Source organism: Lissotriton helveticus, chromosome 9 (assembly GCF_964261635.1).
Source record: "Lissotriton helveticus chromosome 9, aLisHel1.1, whole genome shotgun sequence".
Taxonomy (NCBI): Eukaryota; Metazoa; Chordata; class Amphibia; order Caudata; family Salamandridae; genus Lissotriton; species Lissotriton helveticus.
Window position 1 is genome coordinate 1,228,574,225 of NC_136070.1, and position 17,894 is coordinate 1,228,592,118.

Genomic DNA, 17,894 nt, shown 5'->3' on the forward strand with positions numbered 1-17,894 from the left:
CGGGTAGCGTTCCGGAAAGCGTAACAAGGGGAAAACCAAGGGAAATATTAAAATAATATTTTAGAGTGTTTTGAGGTTGGGTAGCTCTGAATAGAGCTGTTGTGTTGTGTGGGTGATGTAAGTACCAACATGTAGGTACCAATGAAGAGTCTAAAATTCAATGTACACCGTCTCCTCTGTAGATATTTTGTATGTTCTAAAAAGGGTTATTTAAATGTAAATGTGTGGAAAAGCACTTCATGCTTTAAAGCAATTGTATTTTTGAACTGATTGTTCTTTCCTCTTAGTCCTCCTCTTTGGTTTTTTTTCCCCACACTCTTCTTCAGCATGATAGTTGATAAATTCGTTCCCTCAAAAAATGTATATACATAAAAAAATTATATTAAATACACATAAAATATATTTTTCCTTTAAAAGAAGAATACATTTTACAGCTTTTGATATTTGCTATTAAAAAACCATTGACATTCGCTGAAAAAACCATAGGTTATAGACCATATATAGTTAGGAATTAGCATTTACAAAACCATGAAAATTCACTGACAAAACCATAGTTTATAGACCATATATAGTTAGGAATTAGCATTTACAAAACCTTATTTTACTCACACAAAACCATTGAAATTCGCATATATAGTTAGTTGCACTAACTATATATCGCGCACCCGCAATCCACTGCTGATCATGTCACATATTACATCATTCATGACATGGTCAGTAACATCACTGATGACATCACTGATGACATCTCAAATGACATCACTGATGACATCACTGATGACAACATCCAGTGACTGTATGTTTCTGTAAAGTTAAAATATGTCTTACATATTGAAGAATGAGTGGATGTATAAGTGTCTGGATGAAGGATTTAGTAGGTGCATGACTGACTGTATGAGTGAGTGATTAAATGTGTCTCACTGAGTGCATGGGTTAGTGACTAAACTGTCTTAATTTGTGCATCATTATGTCTGTTGTTCTGTAAACTGCTGCATGTGTTGATCAGTAGCTATATGAGTAACTATATGGGTTATTGATTGGTTGCCCAAGTATTTGTATGGGAGACTGAGTGTGTGTGTGGGTGGCTGGGGGGTGTATGACTCTGTGCATAGATGTGTGAGCAGTTGATTCTCTAGATGTATGGGTTCAAAAGTGCATGTGGAAACAGCTGTATGGGCGGTTGACTGTGTGCATGAGTGTATTGGTGAGTGAATGGATATCTCAGTGCTACATGTCAAAGTAAGTACATATGTAAAACACAGTACATGTGAGAGTTGACATATATAAATAACTGTGCATAAGAGCCAGTGAATGTGTGAGTGGCTGTATGGATCATTGTGACCTTGTATCAGGGATTGTATAAGAGAGTAAATATGTGTTAGTATATGTTTGAATAAGTAAGGTGTGTATAACTGTATAGTTGAGGAAATGGAGGTGTGATTGATTTTTTGCATGACTGACTAGGTGTGTGAGTAACTCCATGGATGAGTGACAGTCTGTAAGTGTCTGTTTACACTGAGTGTATCTAAGGTTATATTAGAGTCTGAAGAGGTTCATCGTATTATCACATGAATGATGTCATCAGTGATGTGATCAGTAATGTCAAATGAGATGTCATTTGAGATGTCATTTGAGATGTCATCAGTGATGTCATTTGAGATATCATCAGTGATGTCATCAGTGATGTCATCAGTGATGTCATTTGAGATGTCATCAGTGATGTCATCAGTGATGTCATTTGAGATGTCATCAGTGATGTCATCAGTGATGTCATTTGAGATGTCATCAGTGATGTCATCAGTGATGTCATTTGAGATGTCATCAGTGATGTCATCAGTGATGTCACTGACCATGTCATGAATGATGTAATATGTGACATGATCAGCAGTGGATTGCGGGTGCGCGATATATAGTTAGTGCAACTAACTATATATGCGAATTTCAATGGTTTTGTGTGAGTAAAATAAGGTTTTGTAAATGCTAATTCCTAACTATATAGGGTCTATAACCTCTGGTTTTTTCAGTGAATAGATATATATATATCGAGCAAGTCATTAAGTATGAGGCAGCGCTGGGGCGTGGCTACGCCGTGCACGGGATGGCCGCACAGAGCTGAAGCTCTCCCGGATGGAACCCAATTTTGTACACTGCCCGGTGTTCTATGCGGCTAAAATCTCCGGCATGCAGCTGAGCAATCCTTAGAAGACTACTGGCACTGGCGGCGGCAGCCTGGCAGCTTCAACATCGCCGCAGGAGGAAGATTGGCGGCTCCATTGGCCATCGAGGCGGCCTTACAAAATGGCGGCGGGACGGACCCGGGCGGAGAGGAGGATGAGTTTGCCGTGGCACAGCTGCCCCTGATCGGCGCTGAGGAGGTGCGGTGAGTGCGGGCTCTCCCGCGGCGTCGCTGGGGGATTGATAAGTACACCCAGAGCCCTTTTGCCGCTACAGTGAACTCTGGGCCTTCCGCGTGACACAACCAGCTGCTCCGGTGCCTGCTGGCACCCGCGGGTGCGGGGAGGCGGCCTGCTTCATCGGGGGCAGGGAGGGGGCACCAGCCTCACTGTTGCGATCCAGCAGCCCGCTCAGGGCAGAAAAGAACAGAGCGGGTGTCAGGCATAGGGGCTCAGCAGACAGCCCCTCCCCCCTCCCTGCCATTGCGGTGGCTGAATTAAACTGGGATTCACCCCATACTGCAGGACTTGCCCCCAGTGCCTTCTTACACCACGTGGCTGATTACTTGCACCAGCGTGAGGCCCACTTCTACTCTAAAGGACACAGGCACAGGGGAGACACTTCATTCTTCTCCCCCCCATTCGGAGCCTAGGTGTACGCTCTCAGCCCCTCCTATGAGTGGGGAGCCTGACGACGCTGTTGGCATCTGAGGCCCACCCGGGTCCTTGCTCTGCGACACCGGCTGTGTCCCCCCTGCGCCGCACCACTGATTTCGGCCCATTGGAAACTAGCTAGCCGCTGCCAGTGATTTGGCATCACCAGTTGCGGCATGGGCCGCAGAGATCCGAAACAGCGTGTACTCCCCTTCGAAAAACCTGCGGATCCTGTCAGGGATCATTCCAACGACATGGCAGACGGTGGGCAACCCCAATCCACCTCGGCCGAAGACCTGCACCAGCTACACCCACTACTGCTGGAAATGAGGGCAGGGTTTAACGCGCTTGATGTCCGCTTTGACTCCCTGGACAGAAACATGGCAGAACTGGGAGCCAAGATCCAAGCACATGACAGACGACTGGATGTTGTAGAATCCCGCACATCAGACCTAGAGGATGGAACGGCGCAATCGGTGAAAAGGCTGGACCGCATGGAAAGGATCCTGAAGGAAGTCGCGTCGGAAGATTTGGAGAAGCGCAGTCGGCGCAATAACATTCGCTTGATGGGCGTTCCGGAGACTCCGGCTGCGAAACACATGGACACGTTAGTAGAAACGATCCTCACGGACCTCTTTGGGAAAGAGTCTTTCACTACTGGCTTCATGGTAGAGCGCACCCACAGATCGTTGAGCCCCCGCCCCAATCCTGGTTGTCCACCTAAGGCCCATCATAGCACGCATAATGAACTTCCGGGACAAGGACACAGCACTCTGACTGGCACTGGAGCAAGGCAAACTCTCCTGGCAGGGTTTTAAACTGTCGCTGTACCCGGATTTCACCGCCATGGTACAAGAAGGCCGGAGGAAATACCTGGGGATGAAGGCAACGCTTAAGAACTTGGGGCTGAAATACGGCATGATTTACCCAGCCAGGCTGAGGGTCGAGGTGAATGGCCGGGTGCGTATCTTTGAGAATCCTACAGAAGCCCAAGAATTTTGCCGCACTTATAAGCACAACAACAAACGATCCGCAGAGGTGGATACCGCCTCACCTCCGCATAGCGGCTCGGCGGTCAGTGTGGATTTGTTTTTGAACTCTGAACATGCCTGACTGTTGATGGCAACCTTCCTTTTACTATACTGCTTGCTTTCTATGTTGAACTGATAGCCGGGACTCCATATGTTAAATACAATGTTCATTTGGGTTATTAGGTCATTGGAGAGTGAACACCCCCCACTTTGGTGAACACCTTGAGATTGTAAAGATGATATCAGATTCTACCACGTTTGTTACACCACTTTCTGGTTTCGAAATCTCATTGGTACTGTTGTAAGTTGTTTTGCAGTTGGTATTGCCTCTCCAGATGGGCAGGCAGGTTGGGTGGGGGGAGGCAGGTGGGGTATTGTTTGCATTGCATTGCACTGTAGCTTTAGTTCCGTTCTTACAGTTCACAACAGGAGGGCAATATACTTGGTTCTGTACTGCACATGATTTGTACTCTTTGAAATGGGACAGTTAGGTCACAATGCAGGTCCTTTAAATGTCACACTAGCGACATGGAATGTCCACGGCCTAAACGTCAGGTGGTTCATTATTTACTTAGGCATGGGGTGGATGTGGCCTTCTTATAGGAAACCCACCTTCCTATTAGCGATCACGCCGGATTTGCCTCCTCTTGGGGCCCGCACAGGTTTTTTGCAAATTTTAGCAATTACGCAAGGGGTACTGCCATACTTATTTACAAGAGGTTACACTTCAAATGCCACTCGGTTACCACTGACCCAGATGGCAGATATGTGATGGTGGTAGGCACATTGCTTAACCAAAAGGTTGCGCCAGTTTGCGTATGTGGCCCAAACACTGATTCCCCTGATTTTTATTATGCGTTACTATTCAAACTACTATTGTTAGGCCCCATCCCACTCCTACTGGGGGGTGACTTTAATATCGCCCTACCCCCTCCCACTGACAGCACCTCGACTGCCCCTGACGCTATACCCCGAACCCGTAAAGCTTTGCAATCTATATGTGACCATTTTTCGCTCTTAGACGTGGGACGTTCACGGGACCCGGGACACACCACTTACACCCACTACACGAGTCTGCACGACACCTGGTCCCGACTTGATTACTGGTTGGTCACTCCCGACATCTTCAAGTGGTTTCATGGTCTTCAGACACTGCCAGAACATATTCTGACCACTCGGCTGTATTGTTGACCCTGTGGATCCCACGCCCCGAAGGTTTTGAGAGGCAATGGAGGTTTTCCCATCGAGCATTGGAGGACGAGGTGTTTAAGCAAGAGATCCAGGATGCAATAGAGGAGTATTTTGCACTTAACGAGGGCTCGGTGGACACGGAGGCAGTGTTATGGGAGGGCTTTAAGGCCTATCTTAGAGGAGTGTGTATGGCCAAGTGTTCTGGGGTACTTCGCGACATTTACAATACTTTGACTAGGGTTGGGAGGGAGATTGGGGCATTGGATTCTGCACAGGTGGCGGCCTTCAACCAGGAGCGCATGATGGCAAGGGCCGCCTTGCTGCTGGAGTATAGAGAGACTGCTCAGCGGGAAATTCTGTACATGGGGAAATACCACAATGCAAGGGTGTACGGGGAGGGAGACCGCCCTGGTAGGGTTCTGCCACAAATGGTTAGACCCCCCTACACCAAGGCTTACATCACTGAGCTACGTTCCCAGACAGGTCAACACATTACTGACCCTTTGGAAATACAGCAGGAATTTCTCTTGCATTTTAAAACACTTTATGCCACAAGACTGGGTTCAGACTACATGGCACAAGAAGCCTATCTATCAGAAATTGCAATTGTGTTCCTTGAAAAACTTCTCCCCCGCGAGAAGTTCAGTGTGGTGTTCCTCAAGGGTCCTCCCTCTCTCCCTTATTATTTAATTTGTACATCCTCCCCCTGGTGTGTGCTTTGCAACAGATGGAGGTCACGGTGTACAACTATGCCGATGACCTCCAGCTGATCTTTAATCTTTCCCCTTCCCAATCTGGTGTCCACTCTTTTCAGTCGGTCATGCTGTTTATCCGGGATTGGATGAATCATAACCATCTGAAACTCAACCCGGATAAAACTGAGTTAGTTTTGACCGGCGGCAATGGCAGTCCCTGGTCCCCTACCTTTTGGCCCCCGTCTCTAGGTTCCCCTCCTTCACCCTCCCCCTCTGTCAAAACCCTTGGCATCACCCTCAATCATCAACTCACCCTCCATTCCCAGATTAGTTCCGGTGTGTCTTCCTGTTTTTTTATGCTCCGAACTATTCGGAAAATCTCCCGGTGTTTTTCTGTCCCTGCCCTCAAACTGATTCTGACGGCGATGGTTCTCTCCCGGCTAGACTATCGGAACATCGTGTAAAAAGGTGTTCCCGCCTATGCTCTCCAGCGCCTCCAGTCAGTTCAGAATCAGGCGGCCCAGCTGATTTTTGGGCTGCCCAAATTCCACCACTCCTCTCCATTACTGAAGTCCCTCCATTGGCTTCCGATTAAGGAGCGGGCCTTATTCAAATTAGGTTGTACCACCTTTCAAGCCCGAGCGGCAACGGCGCCTGTCTATATTTCTTCTGCAATTCAAGCTTACCATCCCACTAGGGAGCTGCGCTCTTCCTCTATGTGCCTTCTGACAGTCCCCCGATTCAAGAAGAGTCGGATGGGGGGCCTGAAATTTTCGGTCCTGGCCCCTTCTTTCTGGAATTCCCTCCCGCTGGCCTTACGCTCAGCTGCCTCTTACATGGAGTTCCGAAAATCACTTAAAACCCATCTCTTCTTGAAAGCTTTTCCTGTTCAAAATCCTCCTGCTCCCCTGTTCCTGGTTTTTAGTGTTCACTAGCGCCATGAAGCCGCATGGCATACGTGCGCTTTATAAATTCTTTTACATTTAAATTAAAATATGCAAGACTTCCTAGCGATACCAATCACAGCATAGACGAAGCGATTACGTCCCTGAAACCCTCTTCTGCCCCCGGGCTGGACGGGTACACGGGGGAATTTTACAATCGGCTGCTAGATATGTACGCCGAAGCATTGGAAAAACAGGTTCTCCCTCCCACATTCCGTGAGGCTGTCATTATATTACTCCCCAAACCCGGGAAAGACCCCTTGTTCTGTGGTTCCTATCATCCCCTGTCTCTCCTTAACCTCGGTTACAAAATTCGTGCTAATGCATTGCATTATCATGCCACCTCTCATTGCTTATGGAGTCCATAATCTCCCCGGCTCAGTCAGGTTTTAAACCCCACAGATCAACAGCTTTTAACCTCCGCACTCAATTCAATACTCTGCATAGAATAGATCCTGGTACCCCCGCGGCTGCTGTCCTGTTGGACACCGAGAAGGCCTTTGATTCCCTGGAATGGCCCTTTTTCCTCTGTAATGCAGCGAATGGGCATGCGACAGGGCTTTATAGCCACCACAACCCTGTTGTACACCTCGCCCACTGCCAGATTCCGACTCAATGGCACTTTGTCCTCGCCCTTTGCATTGTCTCGGGGCACGAGGCAGGCAATGCCCCCTGTCCCCCCTGTTGTTCATTCTGGCAATGGACCCACTAGGGAGGCATTTCCAGGAAAAACATCTCCAAAGGGGCCTGGTGTTCCGCACGGGCCCGTTATTGGTCTCGCTGTATGCAGACAACACAATCCTTTATGTCCATGATCCCGAGACTAACTTAGATCCTCTTCTACGAGAAATCATACGATTTGGCACTTACTCCGGCCTAGGGATAAACTGGCGTAAATCGGTAATCTTCCCACTCACGAAGAGCACCACCCAGTGGGCACTTGAATTCCCATCGGAATGGTGCTCCGTCTCAGTGAGGTATTTGGGGGTGCAGATACACAGTGATCAGGATCAAATTATTCGCCTTAATTACGGGGTAGCGATCTCCAAACTTGAGTCACAAATAGATCATTGGCTGAAGCTGCCCCTATCTATGGCAGAGTGCGTGGCACTTATTAAAATGATAGTCCTTCCAACATTTTTATATTTGTTCCATAATATCCCAATTCCCCTGTCTAGGAAGTTTTTTAGTACGCTTTGCACCCAATTGATTAGATTGGTCTGGGGCAACAGAATGCCGAGAGTGAGGTGGCAGGTCATGACACTCCCCTACGCCAAGGGGGGATAAGGTGTCCCAGACATGCAGCTATACTACCTGGCGGCACAGTGCAGCTTTGCTCAGGCATGGTACCACCCAGATGCCAGGATAACCTTTCTGAAACGCGAGTTGGACTTTGTGCTGCCGGACACTCTGGCTGCAGTCCTACCTATCGGGATCCCACAAGATCATACAGATAAACAACTGGTTTTCACTACGAGCTGGGTGTGGGCCTCACTGGGACGCCTCACGAATACAAAAATGGTTTATTTCTCAGCCACACCTCTACCAAATCCTAAACTACTGCCCATAACCGGAGAAAAGCTTGTGCAAAAAACCTGCACGAAGTTCGGCATCACCAAAATGGGAGATTTCTTCCCTGCAGGCCACATATTTGACCTGGATGACGCGTCTCTTTTTCCAGAAGCTTGGTTTATGGATAAGTTTGTGCTTGCTAGGCTTAGAGCTGCGCTGCGGGCCCGGCTTCCTGATTTCCCTATGGAGCCCCTGTCTTTTTCTGCACTGACAATGGTGATCGACAGTAGCAGAGGAGTACATTTGATTTCGCAACTTTATAGGGCGGGTGTGGATATGATTGCATTAGACAATGCCAGGGTGCGGGGGGCCTGGGTAACCCGATATCTGATGAGCACTGGGCTGCATGCTGTCTGGAGACAAAACAAGTATCTATTAACAGCAGGCACAGATTGATTTTACGCCGAATATACGTCACCCCACTCGGGGCGCACAGGATTGACCCCAATAGGTCACACCAATGTCAACGGTGCTAATCCCCCCAGGCAGACTTTACTCACTTGGCCTGGACTTGCCCACTGATTCATACATTCTGGATGGGGGTTCACCATACGCTCAGCAAGATTATACAGGTACAGATTAATCCCCCGCCCGAGATTGCTCTCCTGGGATACGTGGTACAATTCCCCCTTAAGGTCAGGCGGTTTACAGCCATCGCCTTGTTTTTGGTGAAGAGAGAGGTGGCGATACACTGGGGAGGGAAGAGGGCCCCTACAGTGCAGTCCTGGCTCCAAAGTTTGGCGTCCTGCTCCATGAGAAGTGAACATTATGCAGACACAGTCCCTCCAGCCTCCAGACCCAGGGACATATGGGGCCCCTTCAAGTCCTATCTTGCTACCCAGCAGCAGGAACACTCCACACAACAAGAGCAAGGGCTAGAGCCGACAGGGGTGGGCTAATGCGCTGTTTAGAATGTAGGCAAATCCTTCGATCCGACTGTATGTTTGCACGCAGCGATGGGCGGGGGTGGTGATGGGACTGGAAGAAGTGTGGCACTGCGGCTAGGGCGGCTGACTCCGTCTTCAGGGGATCACGGTTCGATCCTCGGCACCGGCGGCAGATTAGCCCAGCACCATGTGACTCTGGGCAATAGCTTGATTAATCTTCCCGACGGCCCCCAGCGCCTAGAGACCCTTACGGGTGACTGTGCGCTTTACAAATGTGGATTATTATTATTATTATTATTATGGGACTGGTGGGCGGGATGAGAGGGGTGGGTGTACGCCGGACAGCATCATTTGTGATTGACATGGTCCAGGATTGTGAAACTTATAGATTGTGATGTTCACACATGACCTATTGCGCAGCTGAGAGGACAACTGTGAATTGTTATGTTTATGTAACCAAGTCGCCCTACCATCGGGCTCAGTGCATTGCTTTGTTTTTTCTCAAAATGCTAAAAAAAAGTTTAAAAAAAAGTATGAGGCAGAGCTTTCCACACCAATCAAAGTGTGTTTAGAAGATATACTAAGCTCCATTGAATATATCAAGCCAGCCCTAAAGTACAAGGTAGACCCTGCCACATCCACTTAAGAGTGTTTAGATAGAGTAGGTGCAACAATAAAGGGGTTTAGAACATATGGTGAGCCAGTCTCTCTGTATTGAGCTTTACTGAACAATCACAGCATTAAGTACTGGCAATGGGGGTTATTCTATAAGGGGTTATTTGGTTTGTATTTCACAGAAAGTTGACAACAACATTTGTCCATTGCGATTAAAGAGAATGGATTTCCTTCAAACTAATATCGTATTGTTAGCGATGACATTACATTTTGACTATGCACAAATACATTCTGGCAGGCTTCCACTGTAATTGGCATATTGAAATGCTAATAAGAATGTATAGTTGATTCCACCAGCCCCTTCATCAAGGCCTCTGTGAATCAGTAGAGCTAGGCCTAAAGTTTAATGAGGGCCTGCGTTGTGTGAACCTGTTTCTTTATTGACTTTTGGTAAGTTAAGTCTTGGGCTTTCAAATTAGAAATAGCCCAGCCACCCTGTGGGCCTATGACAGGGGCTCTTCTTTTGCTTGCTGCTCCTTTAACTGTACATAGATTGCTTTGATTCAAGAAATCCAAAATGTACACACCCATGAGAAGAAAAAAGTAGAGATAGTGTAAAAGTACTTGCTGAAATCAGATCTCGACCAGTAGCTGAACCCATACTTGCAGGGTTTTTCCTTCTGCTTAATTCATGTACCCATTGTTTCTTTCTTGCTGTTCTGTATTCACCTTTATACACCTCTACTACGTTTCTACTATTTTTTCTGTTTTATGGCACACAGCCTCTGAAGCAGAGAGTGATGGTGTTCCAGTGTTCAAGTTTCCAAGATGGCGGGTCAAAGGCCAGGCCATACCTGAAGTGGTGGAGAAGTACGCCTCAGTCGGTGCCGAGTTGAATGTGCTGCCGTTTTGCTCCCAGTTCATACCCATGGAAGTGATTGATGCTCCCAAGCACGGCTCTATTATCTACCACCCGTCCATCCTCCCACGGCACCGGGGAGCATCGGCCATCAACTGGTAAGGACTCTTCCTGCCCTTACTGGCTCAGCTCAATATTTGGCAAACATTTGCCTAAAGGAAGAAGGGTGGAAAGAGAGGATTAAGCACCAAGGGTGCCCCTAATGTTTGCTCTTATTTGGAAAACCTTTAGAGGGACATTGTGGACCAAAAACAGCAACTCGTGTTTGCCCAAAGCTTTATGGAAGACAGCTGTCCACTAGCACACATGAAAGACATCTGAAGGACACAAGGAGAGGGGTTAGGAGATACATGGCGGTGGAGACAGACCAACAGAAGGATACAAGCAAAGGGGACAAGGAGATAAAAGGTTTTATAGACAGAAGAACAGAAAGACACAGCGATTTGCGCTGAGTTAGGCAAATAGAGTGTAATGTGGGAATTGGAACAGGGAATGACAGGAACATAGGGACAGACGACCTAAGGCTGCAGGTGATCGGGCATGGGGACACATGGACATGGAATCTTGGGACATGTCGACAAAGCAGTATTAAGACTGAGGGACTGAAAGACACACATAATTGGAAAGAGGAACAGGGAAACAGGGGGTAATGTGGTTAAGAAAACACTGACACAGGGATAGACGATAGTAGGGCACAGTGAGAATGGGTCAGGGTGATGCTTGGACTGCGAATCAGGGATGTGGAGACAGGGCAACACAGAGACAGAAATATACAAGATGGCAGAAACAGTGGCACAAGGAGTAATATTGACAGGGGTACAGGAATTCAAAGAGACATGGAAACAGACCAGCAAAAAGGCACAGGGAGAGATCGGCGGGGATATAAGCAGACACAGGGATAGGAAAAAACAACATCATTGGAAAGAAAGACACATGTAAAGGGATAGAAATACACAGGGAGATATAGTATGGAACAAGTTGTCATAAGGATGAGGGGGCAATATGGCACATGGACATGGAAACTGAGGGAGGAAATGACACAAGCAGAGGTGGCTGTGAGGCTAGGAGACGTGAAAAGAGAACCGCTGAGACAGAGAGACACGGGTTTGGTGACAGGGGACACTGTTGACACTCACATATGTTAGGTGGATGGCATAAGACCCCACAATCCCAGCACTCAGTGAGCACCACCAAAGGCAATATTCAGGTGATAGTTGGCCATATGGTCTGCCCTACGGCAACATTTGACCACATTTCTGTTTTCCTATCTTGCAAATGCTTAGAGTACATTGTCAGATTCGTGAGCTATGCCTTGTGCAAAACGCCTTCCATCGTACTGGACCGAAACTGATCTGTAACTTGCATAGCTCCTGATTCCTAGCCTTCAGCTCCCTGTCCTTTTTTTTTTTCTTTTTTTTTGCAGAGTTTTATATAGCACGAGCTAGACCCGAACCGAATCAGGTATCAGAGCGCTTTACATATTTTCCAGTTACGTTACATGAGGACACACTTTCATTTTAGGCACGGGGAGATTAAGTGATTTGCCCAGAATCACAGGAGGTTTTGGCATCGTTACCGAGACTCGAACCCAGATCCCCAGGTCCGAGGTCGAGCGCCCTAGCCGTTAGGCCAACTCCTCTCCTTCTCACTGTATCCCCAATTATAGGAATGAGATATGCACTGCAGACCTTCTAGGTACTTGGACCCCAAGATCTGGAATGCCCTCCAAAATGTTGTATGCCAGACTTCCAGTTTCACAGTTTTTAAGAACATTTTAAAGCCCACCTGTTCTCCTAGAATTTGCTTATCTTCTTGTCTAGGATGTGCTAGCTGTTTGCTGAGAGCTTTGCGCCATGGTGTTTGTCCTTGGGTAACTGATGTGCTCTATAATAAAATAAACAAACATGTAGGTAATATTGACCACTCCCGGATGGATCAGCACCCCACTTTCAAAGAAAGAGGGGTGAAACCTGCCATCTGAATTTCAATACCCCCTGCGGTGCCAAGGGGCGAAGGAATTGGCAAACACTGTTGTATAAAAGGACACATAAAATAAGAACATCATTGAGACCTCTTGATGTTGGTTTGGAGGTGTGTGTATGAAAGATACTCACCAGAAAAAAAATCCGTGAGATTTGCTGGGAGTGAAACAGGGATGGAGTCAGTAAAGAAGGCAGAAGGGGTGTTTGTTGGTAACTAGAGAAATGTGAAACATGGGCTTGAGAGGAAAGAGGGGTTGTTAGGACATGAAGAGCAATGTATAAGCAGCACATCACGAAAAATGAGGGGTTGTCTGGCAGACAGACAATGTAAACGGACAATGGTAGAAGATAAGCAAGAAGAAAAGTGGGACATGAAATGGAGTAGAACGAGCGAGTCTAATGGAAGAGGTGGTGGCAAAGTTGTAGGTGGAACCAGATAATAACTGGATGGTCATGAGGTCACCTGATGAATGTGTCCCTTTGGTCCCCTGCAAAGGACCTGAGAACACCTCATTCTCTCGCTCAGAGGACCAAGTCAAGATTGTGGAAAAGAAGAGTGAAGTAGGGTAAAATCAGCCTATGCAGAAATGATGGGAGTTTAAGGGGGACAGATATTAACACATGAATCTCTTTGTTCCCTGCCATACGAAATTCTACATTAATACCACTGTAGGAAGCTGATTTATGGTGTCACCTCAAGAGGCCTCAAGAGGGCAAAATATTTCAACAAGTTGCCTCAAAAACTGCCAGGTTGCCAGGGATTAGGTAATGCCCAAATGGCATACTGGTATTTTGCCTTAGGCTCTAAAATTTCGAAGTATAGTGCTGTAACATATGGCTCTAGATAACGTACATTCTATCTCCTTACTCCAGACTCTTTCCAAAGTAGCAGAGAAAGTGGTAAACAACCAACTCACAGATATCACCACAAATTATATTTATAACTTAAAGTGCTTCCTTCTGCATATGTTTAGTATAGTTTTACATAATAGTTCAAACACAGACTGATAAATTCTGTGCTGGCTCAAAATAATACCTATGCATTTTTCATATTTATTCAGATACCTCCATAGTGCCAAAATATCACCTAAAGGCGGATGCTGAGTCCTACTAACAAGATGTCTTCTCGTGTGTTATCCTAGCATACATAACGCTCTGTTGCGTTATAGCTAGGTTTATGTTCCAAGCCTTCCTTATGTACATACGTATATAATAAAAAAATATATTCCCATGTATTGCTTTGTGGTCATATTTTATACTTCATGATGTTCAGAAGTTTGCAAATCTTACATTTGAATATTACATACGAATTTTAACTGTATGTTTGAGATCTGTTGTAAAAGAGACTACGTACAACAGATGAAGGAAAGATGGTGTATTCTCCCGCTAAGTGCTAAGGGCTGGTAACTTATTTGCAAAAGGAAAGTGGTCACCTTTGGACCCATTCACTATCTATCTATCTATCTATCTATCTATCTATCTATCTATCTATCTATCTATCTATCTATCGCACTCACTCTATCTATCTATCGCAGCATCACTCAGCACCACCACAGCATCACTCAAGGGCACCACAACATCACTATGCTCTACCACAGCATCACTAAACGCCACAGCATCACTCTTCGCCACCACAATATCACTCAGCGCCACCACAGCATCAATCTGTGCAACCATTCAACAACAACTGGTTCAAATATTTTCTCTCAATGCTTCAAGCTTTATTACAAAGTTCACAAAAAGATGTTAATATTTCACTTCTGTTCTTGGATTTTCGTCACAATAAAATACACAAAACATAATCTTCACAAAGGTATTTACAAAAGTTTAAGCTATTGCCATTATAAATTACAATAACTTTTAAATAAGTATTAGTTATTAAAAAATGTTTAAAGCCATTGTTATTTGTAATATCAATACATCTAAGTCACGTAAATACAACACATATTGCATTACAAATGCTATAAGTGTCACATTTGCGAACGTTAAAACTATTGGCATTATAAATGACAAAGCTATTAATTGCGCAATTTTCAAAACCAACACATACATAAAAAATTTGTCATTTACAATACCAATAGCTCAAACTTTCTTAATGCGAGACCTATTGCATTGCAAATGCTTTTTGAAATAGTGGTGGAAACTTTAGTGGGAATCTCTCCTTTAAGTTAATCTCCTGTTCTTTTAAGGAAATAGTGCTGCTTTAAAAAAAGGTTTTTAATTTTAGAAAGCAACAACAGTGATGATGCTTCATTATCCTTTGAGGCCACCATCCATGCGACTGTGGTTATTCGCAGGGGGTCGCAAATTACAACCTGTATAACTAATATTACTTATGTGACCACCCTGAGATTCAGTATTTTGTGAAACAACCTGTTAATACATAGGTCGGTTCAGAAAACCATATTGCATTCGCAAAAAGTACGTGCACAATTTTCCACCAGTTTTTGCAAATGTAATCCTTGTGCATCAGCATTTATTTTCTTGATGAGGTGAAACATAAATTTGAAACAAGATTCTGAGAACTTCTTTTTTTCCTTCTAGGACTCTAATCCAAGGGGACAAGATAGGAGGGTTCACTGTGTTTTGGGCAGACGACGGCCTGGACACCGGGGCCATCCTGCTGCAGAGGGAGTGTGAGGTGCTTCTAGATGACACAGTCAACTCACTGTACAACCGGTTCCTTTTTCCTGAGGGTGTGAAAGGAATGGTAAGATTTTTTGCTCTCGTTTGGTTCTGTAAATGATCTATAGGGATTGATGCTGATTGAAACCTCTGCCTCCTCACTGGTAATCTCCTGGCGCTGAATTCCCTATATCGCAAGTTTTCCTCTATCTCTGACCAGGAAGTGCCCTCACTTGACTTTTTTCAGTGCCTTGCAGGGTAGCTCTTACTAAAGGTTACATTCTCCTTACCTTCAACTGGCTGTTGTGTATCTCTCCTACACAGTATGTTAAGTTAGGTAATTTATAAACCACAACTGATATCTTCATGGGGCTTTTAGTACTGAAAGCCAACAGATGTGACACCTCCTTACACACAGAATTGCCTATAGCAATGTCTCTGACACTATTCAATCAGGCTTTTCCACTTAAGACACCAAACTGAGACAGAAATAGCACATTTATGGGATGATCTGTCCAACAGGCATATACGCAGTCACTCTCGAACCTAGTACCAACTTCACTGTGGTGGACCCAGTGAATTCTACTAAGCTGTGTCTAAGCTTTATCTCACTCTCCTGGCTAAACAATCCAGAGGTGCTCGGTCTTCCTGAAAGAATTTAACCAAAAGGTTAGATTCATCAATGCTCTTCCCACAATGTTCCCGTTCATCCCCAGTTTTGCTCTATGTCTACATGAAGATACTGATTGATCTCCTCAGGCCCACTCAGTGTCTTTCCACCACTACACAGACAACACACAAATATACCTGCAGGTCAGGGGAATTAGAGACCAGTTTAACAGTGTAGGTAAAGGCCTTAAAGCAGTGGTTCCTGTTCATCCCCAGTTTTGTTCAGTGTCTACATGAAGGCACTGATGGATCTCCTCACGGGCGACTCCCTTTCCTTCCACTCATATACAACTAACACACAAACATATCTGCAGGGCAGAGGAAACAGGGACTAGTTTGACAGTGTATCTTAAGGACTCAAAGAAATTGCTACCTAGATGTGCCAAACTTTATAATACCTGGAACTCTACCCCCCCCCCCCCCCCCGCCACAAACAAAATGAACACTCCAAGCTCCCTCTTCACATCATTCGGAGTGATGGTTCCCATAAAAACCAAAGACAGAAAACTAGATGTGATATGAAATGGGAAACTACCAAACGAGAACACTGTGCTTCGTCCAGATAGAACATTAACCTATGGAAGAAGCTGCTCTCGTCAACTCAGGCCTAATCTATGACACATTTGTACAAACAGTCCTACCCACTGACTAAGCGATAATACTCCATAAAAGACCATTCTTCTTTAAAGTTTTGCTCTTCATCCACAAATGTCTTGTCATCCACAAACCTCTTAAAGGGCCAGCTGCAGTCTATAGACAAAATCATATACTATCCACTTTTCCACCCTTCCTCTCTGCACTGGCCAATATTCTAACTAAATCCCAGCACCACCAAATCACCTCCACGTCACAAACAGATAATGTTGCTCACTCAGGTACCCCACAGTTTCAAATAATCCCCACCCCATCTCCAGCCTTCCTAGTCTCCCAACATCATTGATTTCAGGTTGAAACAAAAAAAACGGTTTTCAATCAGACAAGTTGTGACTGCGGAAACAAAGATCATGTTCACACAAGTTTAGTCCCACCAGCCAGCAATTCTTGTACCAAAAATAGGCCCCTTGACTGCTGCTAACTAACAGATTACAAGTAACCCACACACCAAAACTACATTGTGCCACACTATCCACGTTTAATTGTTTCTTAACTCATGCACAACAAATGCATTAAGCTACGGAAAAGTAGTCCTACCCACTAACATTATTTTCCCCCGAGCATATTGATATGTAACCGTACGTGCTAACAAATATATCACTAGCAACTCACTCACACCGCAGATCTCTCTCTCATTCTCTAAAAACACCTACAACCAAATCACTTAGGCAGTGTACACAATTGAAGCTACCACACATAAACCTCTAATTGTAATAACATTTTCAGTGAGGTATGTGATCTTAGACATTGTTAACCAACTGAATCCCGCTCTTTTCCTGTCTCATCTGTTATGTTATGTGGAGTGTCCTTCTCTGTCCTGGGTGCTTTATTCCTAGACCGTGGCCTCTGTTCACCCTCCCATCACTGGTTTTTCATTGCAACCTCCATCTTAAGTCTGCGGTCATGGTTCTTCCTTATACGGGCAGCACCTCCCCGGTCACCCTGTAACATGGCGGTACCAACCGCTCCCTAATAGTCTCTCTTTCCTGGTCACTTTCTAGGGAAGCAAACTTCTACAAAGATGAGGCATGGTCAGAAGGCTTCTGGCAAACTGCTAGCTATGGGGCCTTGAACCAGAAGCATGTTTTAAACCATGCCAGCTGGCTTATATCTACCTTAGTGGTTGAGCCTGCCATTCAAAGACCCAAGTGGCAACAAGACATGACCTGTTTCTAAAATATGCCTTCTTCATCTTGTGGCTGCATTCTGGGCTTCCTGAAGCTTGACCATGATAGGCACTTTTGAAGTAAGAAGCAAAGCGTTAAGTTGTTTCTTCTGTATT

General features: G+C 45.5%; 1 protein-coding gene across 1 annotated transcript in view; it reads left to right on the forward strand.

Moving 5' to 3' along the window:
• The window catches only part of ALDH1L1 (aldehyde dehydrogenase 1 family member L1), a 192,171-nt gene that overhangs the window by 64,744 nt on the left and 109,533 nt on the right, over window positions 1-17,894 (forward strand). The window contains exons 3-4 of the mRNA XM_078661722.1: window positions 10,546-10,780; window positions 15,209-15,374. Of these exons, the coding sequence (XP_078517848.1) occupies window positions 10,546-10,780; window positions 15,209-15,374 (401 nt within the window). The remainder of the gene's footprint in view (window positions 1-10,545; window positions 10,781-15,208; window positions 15,375-17,894) is intronic.